General features: G+C 43.1%; 1 protein-coding gene across 2 annotated transcripts in view; it reads right to left on the reverse strand.

The window, feature by feature from the left end:
• The window catches only part of FNIP1 (folliculin interacting protein 1), a 68,750-nt gene extending 61,646 nt beyond the window's left edge, over window positions 1-7,104 (reverse strand). For both annotated transcript variants that reach the window (XM_064521152.1, XM_064521151.1), the window contains exon 1: window positions 6,860-7,104. In XM_064521152.1, the coding sequence (XP_064377222.1) occupies window positions 6,860-6,948 (89 nt within the window). In that variant the 5' untranslated portion in view covers window positions 6,949-7,104. The remainder of the gene's footprint in view (window positions 1-6,859) is intronic.
• Between the last annotated feature and the right edge of the window lie 4,935 nt (window positions 7,105-12,039).

Raw genomic sequence — 12,039 nt, forward strand, 5'->3', positions numbered from 1 at the left:
GGGGTTTTGTATTACAAGGTTTAGGGACTGACATACAATTTTCAACTATCGCTTTTAGTAGCAACACTTATTCCTAGCTGGAGAAGCATTCAAACTCTTGGAGACCTACAGAGAGGTGTAAAAGAGGTCTTGGAGGAGGGCCCCGTTAGCAGAAAGTGTCAAGACCTTCTCCATGTTTGCCGAGTTGCTTACTGCAACCTATTAGACTATGTTTCTGCTTCCAAGACGAAACTTGACTTAAAGCATTGGAAGGTATGTAAAAGCTCAGATGACAGGAAATGCAAAATAGAGTTTGGCAAAAAGAAGTACGTTAGAAAAATAGCAATATATTTCAAAATACAGGCCAAAGTCATCGTAGCAAGTGAAAAAAAATCTGAGCATAATTTGAAGGGAAACGTCTTTTAAAACTTGCTAAACTCAAGCTAATTAATAAAACTAAAAAGCTAAAAACTCTTCCAGTGGTATTACAGGAAATACAGACTTAAAAAAACTTAAGGGACATCAAAGGGGAGAAGCAGACTTAATAAAAAAGCAAGAACATTTCTGATGTTTAAGAATTTGCATATGAAGTCTTAAAATAATTATGGGACAAAGACTTTTTAAATTCAGTAGTTAACTGGAACTGATGAAAACTTGGAGCTATTATAAAATTAAGTCTAGTTAAAGCTCTTTTTGAAGATAGATTTTGAGGTGGTATTCCAAAAATTTTACAACCATTGGTGAAAGACTTGCAGAATGTCAGAAGTGAACAAATATCAAAACAAGGTATTTCATTAATACTAGTTTTTGGTCAGACTGGCTTGACTCATTAACAGCCCTGCTGAGGAACAGCTTTGAAAAGCTTTGTGAGGTGCTGCCAGGCTAATAAATTTGCTAGCTATATTGTTCACAAAGGCTAACATGGCTCGATAGGAGATTGGATTCTCTGGACTCGGGCAGGCTGTGCACAGAGTTACCTCCTGCTGATACAGGCAGAAAAGCCTTCGACTGGGTGGAGTGGGATATCTTGTTTGCTGTAAAAGGCAACTTCAGTAAGAATTTTGGCAATAGTTTTATCAGGTTTTTTTGTGTGATTTTTTTTTTTTTTTTAATTCTCTCTCAAACTCCAGGGCTGATGATACTACAATATCCAGACACCACAAGCTCTAAACTCCTTAAGCATCTAATAAAGCCATACCTTAAAAAATTGGCAGCAACATGGCATTCATTGCTGGTCACCCTGCTCCAAGCACAAGAGGAACAACCACAAAACAGTCCCTGTAACAATACCACGCTATTTTCGTCATCCATGCCAGCACTTTTACAAATACTGTGAAAACTTCCTAAGAAGTTTGTGGGTAAAACTTTGACTGGAGAATGAACGTAAAGACGACTTTCATGTTCTTCCTTTACCTTACTTCAGCCTCCTCCTTAAAAAGTACCCAACAACATCTCGTTAGATGTCTCCAAGTCTCTCTGCAGCTTCTTTCAAACTAAAATAAATTAGCTCCTGATTCAAGAAACAATTATGCCTTTGTAAGAAAGCATATAGTATTTTTACTGTGCAAAAATGATAGGTCTGCAGAGGAACTAGGCTTGTAAGCATCTCTGTATCATGCTGCCATTTCCAACTGTAGTTTTATTGCAATTCCCTTGATGAATCTAGCTGACAAAATTTATGCGAAAGGAAACAACTCTCAGGATACTATTTAAAGTCATTGCCACAGAGAACAGAAAGAGTCTGGGTTGATGGGGGACGCTTGCCCAGACAGATTTCAGGAAATGCTACTTTTCAGCCAGGCTTAGGCCCTTCATACCTCGGGAACCTGGCAAACTGTTCTCAATAAAAGGACAGCACGTATTACAGAAAGACTCCAAGAAAACACATTTCCAGAATAACTGAAAATGACCTTCTCCATGTACAAAGAACAGAACATTTAAAGTTATTTAGTCTGCATCTTCCCACTTGGAAAACTGTGTTCTCCCTCAGAAACGCTTAGATAATGAAAGCAAACCCCTAAAGGAAGGACGTGCACAGAGATACTCCATGCTGTTGGTAGGACCAGAAACTGGAAGGGGTTCTTCCAAGCTTGAACAACCACCACACAGCTGTACCTCTACACCAGGTGCTTTAACCAGAGCAAAACACAGTCTGCAAACATATGTGGAATGTCCCTCAGGGCGAGATGATTCTTTAGAGCTCCCTAGATAAAACAAGACACTGAAACTTTTATAGACCTTCAGTGTAACAAGAACGCCTGATCAATACTCCATCTATCCTCCAGCTAGCTGGCAAGGATGTCTAGATATACAAGAAAAACAGTATTCAAAACTTGCCTATCAGATGGAGAGGAATAGTGACTTTCCCTCCTACGCAGGACCCCAGAAGGTATCAGTCCCGTCATTCAGCATTACAGGGCGATCTCTCCTCCTCTCTCCCTCTCAAACACACACACTCCATAGGTTAACAGTGCTGCAACCCTCATTAGGGACTCAATGAACTCATTGTCCGGCAAACACTCTGCTGCAGCTCCTTACAGTTCAGTTTGTCATTGAAAACACTGTCCATATATTTAACAATTTAAGGAGCAACATATCTTAACAACAACAACAACAAGATATAAAACCCAAGACCTCTCAGTAATCAGTTTAATTTACTGAGCTTTGGGCTCATTCTGTTGAGTGCATTTTGAAGAAAGAAAAGCTAATTGAGTTGTGTGTGTTTTATCAGCTCCCTCTTCTCCAAAGCACTGTAGTGTACCACTAGAAATCCACACAAGAAATACCTAGCCTGTAATTGGTATTTTTGGCAGCCAATAGTATAAACACACAAGGGAACATGTCACGTGTACATGATATTTAGCAGAAATGTGCAGCTTATTCTGCTCAGATAAAGGAAGTTTTGCTAAGATTGCTTCCATTTTGCTGGGGAAATCGATGAGAAAATTCTGTAACAGGGTTCACATGATGGCTATTTAGAAATTCGTATACATTTTAGACACATGTACAACACACAATTCATATGAACAGCTGTAAGTGCATTTTTACTACATGAATACTTTGATTCCAAAATTCTGGAAAGCAAAACAACAGAATGCTAGTAATCCTAATAACAATAACGGCCCAAGCTTGAGTTCAGCTAGTCCTATATCCTGTCACCAACAGTGCCCAATGCCAAATGTTTCAATATGGCCAAGAGAGCCTATTTATAGAAGAAGTTACCCTCAGGGAAAATGCACTCACATGGGTATTATTTGCAGCAGCCAGAGGCTACTCTATGCCTTAGAACACAAGGATTTGTTTGCTGCTTCTCTAGAATTTTTGCAGGTGTTTCTTTAAGCACATTTTTACTATTAAAACTGTGGATATCCTTGCTAGCCATACCAGTACCTATTCCTTCTTGCAATACTGCTACCTTTTTTGGCCTAGGCAGCCTCCTAGTAAGCTCTCAAAACTAGTTGTGCATTGTGTTAAAATAAATTTCTCTTTTCTTCTAGGACCTTTCAAATTTCCGACCCTCTAGCTCCAACAGCGGGAAAAGGAGCAAATGGGAGCTCCTGGTTCAAGGATTCTTCACGCCGTTCCCCGTTTTCTCTGTCCTCTCATCACATTGTTTACAATTTCAAAGAAGTCTAAGGGAACCGGGTGTCAAAATCTCACTGCAGGCCAGTGTTCACTGGCTACACAAATCTTACTGCTCTTCTGAAAATCCTAGCTCACCTCTCAAAGATAAAAAGAATACAGCTCAGAGCTGAAGCACCTTACATTACTGCATGAATTTTGAAACGAACAGCATTTTTATATGAAATTTTGTATTATTTTTGTGTTTTATGCAAAGTATAAGAACAAGTTTGAATTTGGTACAACAGCTTAATTCCTCAATACAATTTAGCTTATTTTAATGACATTTAAATACACTGCATTCTTTTATATCTTTCTATAGTGAAGATAACGAAGAACTTATTAGGGTCTCCATAATTTCTGCAAAAAATTTGACTCCTTTTTCTAAGATGTACAGAGTGATTTCATTCTAAGGGCAAGTCTGCCAATTGTCCTCAGTTAAGTAAAAGAGCTAAAATATTAACATGCAGTGCACCTACTGTGATTTCCCAAGACTGCTTTGGAAAAATAAACTGCTCATATATAGAAAAATTTGACAAACTGGGACATTACCAAATACTTTACAGGCTAACTTATCGGTCACATCACTGGAACTCTTAACCTTGCTAGCACCTAGTTCTGAAAGATTTTCCATAGTTTGGCTTGACTAAGCCTCACAAAATTTCACACCCCCACAACATGGAAAAGATTCTAGGCAGGAAAAAAAGGCAAAAGTAATGTTTTACTGAAACAGTGCAAGTGCAGATAAGTAGAATTTACACCCTGGTAAATTTTCACGGTAAGCCTGACCAAAATGCAAAATATGTTCAGTCAAAAAAAAAAAGAAAAAGAAAGAAAAAAAAGAGAGAACAAATAACAAGATCATCTTTAAGTGTTCTGTTGTACTGATACAATTTCCAGAGTAGTTGAGCTTTTGTCTCTAAATACTTTAATCCTCTAACACATTAAGTGAATTCATGGATTTTTACTGGTTGTTCCACCTAGTCTCCTTAATAAGAGGAGTTTTTCAAAGTGAAGACAATCAGAAATACCAGTGCTCAGAACACTTGGAAGATGTTCTGCTTTTTAGAATACAAATAACAGCCTGCCAATTGTCCTCAGTTAAGAGCTACAGTACTAACATGCAGTATATCTTGTATGATTGTATGATCTAAAACTGCTTCTGTAAAGTAAACTGCTCCTATATAGAAAAACTTGGCAAACTGGGACATTACCAAATAGCATACAGGCAATTGGCAGATAATAACAACAATAACACAAACACATCCTTGTATCACTGAAACTGATGAGACCGTCGCCCTCAGTTTTACCTAAAACACAAGAGACTAAAAGTCCAGACTGCTTGTTTCCCATTTCTAAGAACCCAGCTGCAATAAATAAGGGTCTTTATTTTGCACATTATCCAGAAGTTTCACCAGTAACTGATAAGACCATACATAGTGAGATTAACTAAAGACCTATCCCCATTTGGAAAATGAAATAAGTCAAGCAACATGCCTAAAGGACATCTGTAATGGTCTTAAAAATAATATTTGAGTCTTGAAAATAAGAACTGTCAGCATCCTCTTTGGATTTTACACAACTGAAACAGGACGACGCTATAGAGGAAGGTGAGAGCAGACAGAGGATCATATCATTTGGAAAGATCACTTCCAGTCTGGCACGGTGATCTGCGTGAAGAGGAAGAAGAGGCACTGGAGAGTGCTCACTTTCACTTCTTTTGACACAGATGCGATCCCCACACTTCTGCCCCCGGCTCTGCGCTGCAGCTGTTAAACCAACCACCAGTCTCCATGCGAGTTCATCACTTCTCATTCATCACCGAGAAGTGTCTTAGCAGAGTGGGACACGCACAGCAACGACACACCACAGCCCCAGTGCCCTCTCCCAGTCAAGAGGTCAGAGCCCAGCATTAAGCTAATTCAGAAAACAGGACGACCTAGCCACAACTTAAGAAGTTTTGCCTCTTGAAACGTATCATTCAAAAAAAGAAACAAACCCCTTCGGGGTAAATGACAGAGGTGTGTGAGCAGCTACAAGCAGTTTCTGGCCCACTGAAGCCCGGTTAGAGCAGTGGACTTCAGGCTGTGTCCAACAGCTTTTTTTGACTGTATAAGGACACAAAAGATCCATCAGTATTCTGCGAAATAGCGGCATTAAAACTGCTGTACTATTAACCACATAACATGTTTTCTGAAATTGTATCTCTGCAGTTAAAGAAATACACAACCACACAAAATTATGATATCCCCCTTTCACAGAGCAACCCGAGGGCTGATCATCTGGCAACAAGTTTCAAGACACTGGAGGGGGTAAGACATCACCTTAGAAGTGTTCCAAGAAGTGTGTTTCTCACTAATGAGGCACGGGGGTTTTTGTGCATTTAAGGCGCAACCGCTGCGTGATTTTTCACGTTACCTTTCCACCACTCCCGCCAAGACCGGGAGGACAGAAGCGCTGCTCAGCACCTAGATAACGACTGTTTCACAGCCGCAGAAAACTACCTGTTCCCCGGCTGACGTTTCCGTGCCGCCCGTAGCCACCCTCTAGGCCCCGGCAGCCCGGGGGTGCCCGACCCCCCCGCAGCAAGCAGCCCCCCTTTCCCGGCCTGGCGCCCGGCACCTCTCGGGGGCTCGGCGGCTCGCGGCGGTGAGATCACCGCCAGCCTCACCGTAACCCTACGCCCCTCTCGGCCAGCGGCGAAAATTTCGCATTTCTCCCCCCCCTCGACACACACACTCGCGTTTTCACGGCTGCTCCCGCCGAGCGGAATGGCGTCTCCCCCCCCCCCCCCGCGCCGCACCGGGGAGCGGCGGGCAGCCCCGGGGGCCGCTCGGTGCCGGCTAGAACCGGCAGGGGGGCGGCGGCGAGCCGGCCTGGGAGCGCGGCGCGGGGGAGCCCTGCTGCGCGGCGGCGGAGGCCGCGCCGTGAGGAGGAGGAGGAGGCGGCGGCGGAGGAGGAGGAGGAGGCCGCCGCCGCGGGGGGGGGGGGGGAGCCGTGAGGTGGCGGCGCGGGAAGGGGGGGCGCCGTGAGGGGGCAGCGCGGGAAGGGGGGAGGCAGCGCCGTGAGGGGGCAGCGCGCGGGAAGGAGGGGGGGCGCCGTGGGGGGGAGGCGGCGCCGTGAGGGGGCAGCGCGGCGCCCGTTGAGGGGGGGGGGGCTCCCGCCTCAGCGGCCCGGGCCGAGGCTCCCGGCCGCCCCCCGCCTTGGCGGAGCGGGGAAGCGTCCGGCAGAAGTTGGGGGCCGCGGCCCCGCCGCTCACCTGAAGACGCAGTCGTCGCGGGAGTCGCGGGCGGGGGAGATGAGCCCGTGCTTCTTGTTGAAGAGCTTCTGGAAGAGGGTGGGCGGCATGGTGGGGCGCCGCGCTGCCGCCGCCGCTGGCCCCCGCCGCCGAGGCGCTGGGCTCCGCGCAGCGCCGTCCCCTCGCAGCGGCTAGTTCCGCCAGCCCGACTCCATTCGGTGTCACAGTCATATGACAGAAATTAGTCACTCGGCGCTGCCAGGAGGGGCGGGGCGGGGAGGGCCGGGCCGGCGGGGCGGGGCGGGGCGGGGCGGCGCTGCGCTGGCCGCCGCCGCCGCCCCGGAGGAACGCGGAGCCGGCGGCATGGCGAGGCAGACCTGGCCTCGGCCCCCCCCCCCCCCCCCCCCCGGGCCCGGGCGCTCGGCGAGGAGCCGCGGTGCTGTAACTAGCGCTTCGGTAACGGCCACCTGCTCCCAACCGCAGCCCTGCAGGCAGCTGCTGCTGCCCCACGCCGAGGAGATCCCGTCCCCGTCCCCGTCCTCTGCCCCAGCCCCTGCCCACGGCGAGCTAAGCGGATCCGCCTCGCCCCCTCCCCGGCCGGCAGAGGGGGAGGAAGGGGCACCGCGTGCAGAGGAAGCCGTCGCTGCAAATAAAACATCCCTCTGCCAGGTGCTCGGGATGCGATAGCCACCAGCTGAATCCGCAAGAAACACAAGCAAAACATCCCCCCCCCCCCCCAAACCAACCAAAGACAAAACAAAACGCAAAAAACTTTGCTAGATTTTATATATATATAAAAAGACAGGATCTACAGGGTTTGCAAAACTGTTTATTACCAAATACTTCAATGAAACACAAGTTAGAGTTACCATTCTCCTCCAGGGTCTGTGGGACAAGGCACTATGCAGATACAACACTGCTAGAAAGTTGAATGAATTTAAAACTGACTAAACAGAAGTGAAGTCATTCATCTGCTTTCCCTAGAAAACGGGATTAAACTAAAAGAGCATGTGATATAAGATCAGTTTAAGTAGATTCTTTTAAAGCAGATAATTTAGCATGGGTAACATGCATTTTATATATTTTATATTATATATTATATATAAAATAAATGACACCTCACAGTAAGCCAGCTGTAAGAACTTTTTTTTTTTCCCAGCCACTAGAAATTGAACATCATTATAATAGAAAATAGGAATGAAAGTTTAGATGCATCTTTTCCCCCGGTTCTGTACAGAGGATAGGCCTGCCTGCTATGGATAGACCTTTCGGGATGAATCCTTTCACCACATAAAAGCCAGCTAGCTTCAAGGTGGGCTTAAAAGTACAGTTTCAAATTTTAAAAATCCTCACTAATAGGGAATCCTACCAAATAGTAGAATTTTGGCCAGAAGTTATAGATCAGTTTAATAGTCACACAATTTATAGTACTGAAGAAAATTTAGCTGTCTCAAGTACATTAAAATTCAAGTTGATAGAGTCCATTTAAAACTGAATATTAATCTGTTCCAAAGCACCTAAATTAACAGCAAGTGTTTCTTATAGGCTTGATTAAGATAACCTAATCAGGGAATGAAGGGGAGGATAGAGAAAAAGGGATAAATACAAGTTTAATAGTTCATTTTCCTGTAAAAATTTCCCTGTAGGCAAATCCTCATACCTAGGCAAAGAACATTAATTTCAACTTATCTGTCTATTCACTGTGCATTGCCTTGGGCCCCAAACCTGTACTTTCAACCTTTAGAGATTGCGACCCAACAGATAAAGCCATTTGCACATAAGGTCTTTACACTCCAGCAGCTGGTACACGTACCCCAGAGTACTCCAGTGCACGAAGCAAAACATCTCTCAGGCCCTCGGAGCGCTTTAAGATCTAAAAGTATGCTTCAGATAACAAAAATAACCGAAAACGTTAATAAACTCTTAATAGGTTTATGTGCAATACATACTCTAAATATGCAACTACAATACATGTTTCCTAGTGATAAAGCATGCACACAGTTCTTGCATAGACTGGTTCATTTTAAGTGATTCCATTCAGAGCAGTAAGACTCCATCGTGTCTCGATTTGTGACACAGCAGCCCCATTGACACTGAGCAGACTTCTCTCCCGAATCGTTGCACAAATAGGCTCTTCTGTACTACCCGTTAAATGGCTGTGACCCATAACCTTTGTCCACTAATATGGAAAAGCCTGTTTCCACTTTGAGTGAAATTTTATATGTAGTCATTCTTCAGTCTAAAACCAAGACATGGGAAAATGCCTACCCTTTGAAAAAAGCAGAACAAGAGCAGATATTGTTGTGGCCTCAAAAGGAATAAAATTTCCTTCCCTGGGGCAGAGAGCTAGCCTAGTAATTAATTATACTTTCTCTAAGAGTCAGACAAAAGCTGAAAATAAGAAGCACTGAGAAAAACCAAAAGCAAAAGCAATTTTGGGGCTGCTACAGCCAAGGCCACATTTACAGACCACGCCTTCTTGTCATGTACTCCCCAATTAGTTTGTCAGTATTAGCCTGTTTCTTATAGAGAGACTATAAAATGCTTTGGGGCAAAGTAAGTGTTTTTTCTAGGACTCCTAGAATACCCTTAGAGTAGATAACTCTTTTATTCTGGATCATTCTTTAAGTGTGAAATGTTACTTGAATAGTCATTGTAATCACAACTGATTAGGTACACAGCTTTAAGCAAAATAAACAGTTAAGTCAAGGTGCTAACCTCTATCACCTAGGGGCTCTAGATTCTTACATACTTAATTACTAGTGGCTCGGTATTTGCAGGAACAAGGATATTGGTAATTAGAAGCATTCCCAAGAGGACTCCAAGTTACTGGCAGAACTCACTCTGCTAATGCTTAAAGGAAAAATAATTTAGCAGCACATTTTTAACCTTGAGCCATACAATATGTTTATACAATACTTGTTTATAGACTAAATCTAACAGTATATATTTGCATCTGCTTCTACCCCAGAGCAATGGGAATAGGTTCAGGGTCTGAACTTTCACAGGTACTTCCAAACGTAGTCAAACTAATTAAAGTTTTGACTTTTATGTCTTCTTGACATGCTCGTTTTGGAAATTTGGAAATACTTTCCAAGGTATGAAAATTCTGGCTCATAACATTGAGAAACAAATGCACACTAAGAGGTCTGGAAAGCCACACTATCATTTTAAAACACAGAGAAACTTCCTTTATTTCTACAAATGAGAGTCTGAGTAAGTGCTGCTGTTAGTGAGAACATTCTAGGTACCCAAACTACTTTAGTCTGTGATAAATGCAAATGGAGAAGACTCTACTCTTGTCTGTGCTTTTTGTTGAGGCATTCAGCACCCTTTTGAAGAATGACATTTATAGATTAACAATCCACAAACTGAACTCAAAGCACTGGGAATCTAACCCATATGCCAAGTAGCATGAGCAGCAACTTGAAAATCCAGAATGCCAACATCCAGCTCTCGAGATAGTTCAGATATGTCGGGGGGTTCTTCCCCGTGTATTCAGGTAAGGCACCTACTTGCTTTGCACAAGCGTTGAAGGCACAATGACTGCTCATCTTTCATGACCACATAGGCTTTCCGAGCCCCCTCTCTCCTTACCCACACAGCATCAAGCCAGCCTCTCTACCAAGAAGTTATATTGTATCACAGCACAAGTAAGTGACAAGTAAGGAACACTTTGCCTGCAACACAAATAAGGCTCAATAGACAGTCGCTGTTTCGTTGTGGAGGTCCATTGGGATGTAAGCCTCAAGTCTGTACTAGAAAATAAAGAGTTTATTAGGACCATTGATATGTGACATACCTAAAGTGCAGTTGCAGATTGTAAATTTAACAGAAACTTAAGCCAAAAGCATTAAGAGTTGCATCAGATTACTTTAGTGAGACATGCATTCTCTGCTTGATGAAGGTGGGGGTTTTTTTTGTTTTTGAAAAGGAAGTTAAAGGTAGCAGGAGGCTAGAAATGACAAGAATTTACAGATGACTGAAACAAGTATCCCAATACTAGGGATTCTGGGGGTGACTGAACACACTTGGGCTGAAGGGCAGCTGTGTGGAGATGGAATTGCAGAATAACTGAAATGAAATGCGAAGACAGTGACTGGGCACTGTATATGATCCTAGCGCTGATCATAACTAGATAGCTGTACTGGGATGATGGTAGGGCAAAGACGACCTATCTTCATGATTATAAATCAATTTACAGTAGAATACACAAAGTCTTGTATCCCCAAATTCTGCAGATCTAAGCATGCAAGTAGTTTAATGGTAGCTTAATATCCTGTATTGTCTTCTGAGTCACTGAGAGTACATAAATGTTTTACATTTACATTTTCAGGACATACAGTTAGTTACCTTTATGAGCTAAGTATTAACATTGTTCAAGTAGAGGTCACATCTTTAAATGCTTATACTACTAAAGAAATGTAGAAGCCTTGGCATAGCAAGTGCCAAAAATAATTCCATCAACACAATCTGGTCTGCTGCCCTTAAGCCACAGTTTCTAAAATAAATAAATAAATAAATAAACTAAAGAATCATCTTTATGGAGTATGTATAGAACAATGCCTCAAAAAAGATCTAGTTGCCTGTACAAAAATTTTAATATTAAAGTGCTCAGGAAAAGCATTTACAGGCTCACTACAAAGCATTATACTAAGTTTCAGGCACCGTGTAAGCCAAAAATTCTGCCAGTAATTTTGCTTATTGTCCTCATTTCACCTCCCTGCCACAGAAGCAAGACCTTTTTTCTTCTGTTGACTCTTGCTGAAAACCAGAAATCTCATCTATGTTTATTGTAGACCCAATTTTTTGTACTTGTAATAGTATCTGTGGGAAAAAAAGTGATAAATTAAGTATTATCAATAAAATTGCACATTCTCAAGTGTGAGAGAAAGCTCATTATTCTGACAAGCTGTTTAGATGCTTAGGAGAAATCTGTGTTATCATTTGTTTGGAAGAATTTGGTCTTGTAAGGTCAGTTGCTAGTGAGAAAAAAAACAATAGTTTTGAGTGCATTTACATTCCTAATGAAAAAGATTATCATCTGTAAGATTCCTTGAGCAGAGATAGACACATCCAGGATACAAAGAACCTCCCCTTTAGGGAGTCTTAGTTAATTCCAGATTCCCAGTTTCCTCCGGAGATCTAGTAACAAAAATACAAATTTTTGTTCTGACAACAATACTTGCTGATTTCTGAAC

The sequence above is a fragment of the Dromaius novaehollandiae genome, chromosome 15, assembly GCF_036370855.1.
Source record: "Dromaius novaehollandiae isolate bDroNov1 chromosome 15, bDroNov1.hap1, whole genome shotgun sequence".
Lineage (NCBI taxonomy): Eukaryota > Metazoa > Chordata > Aves > Casuariiformes > Dromaiidae > Dromaius > Dromaius novaehollandiae.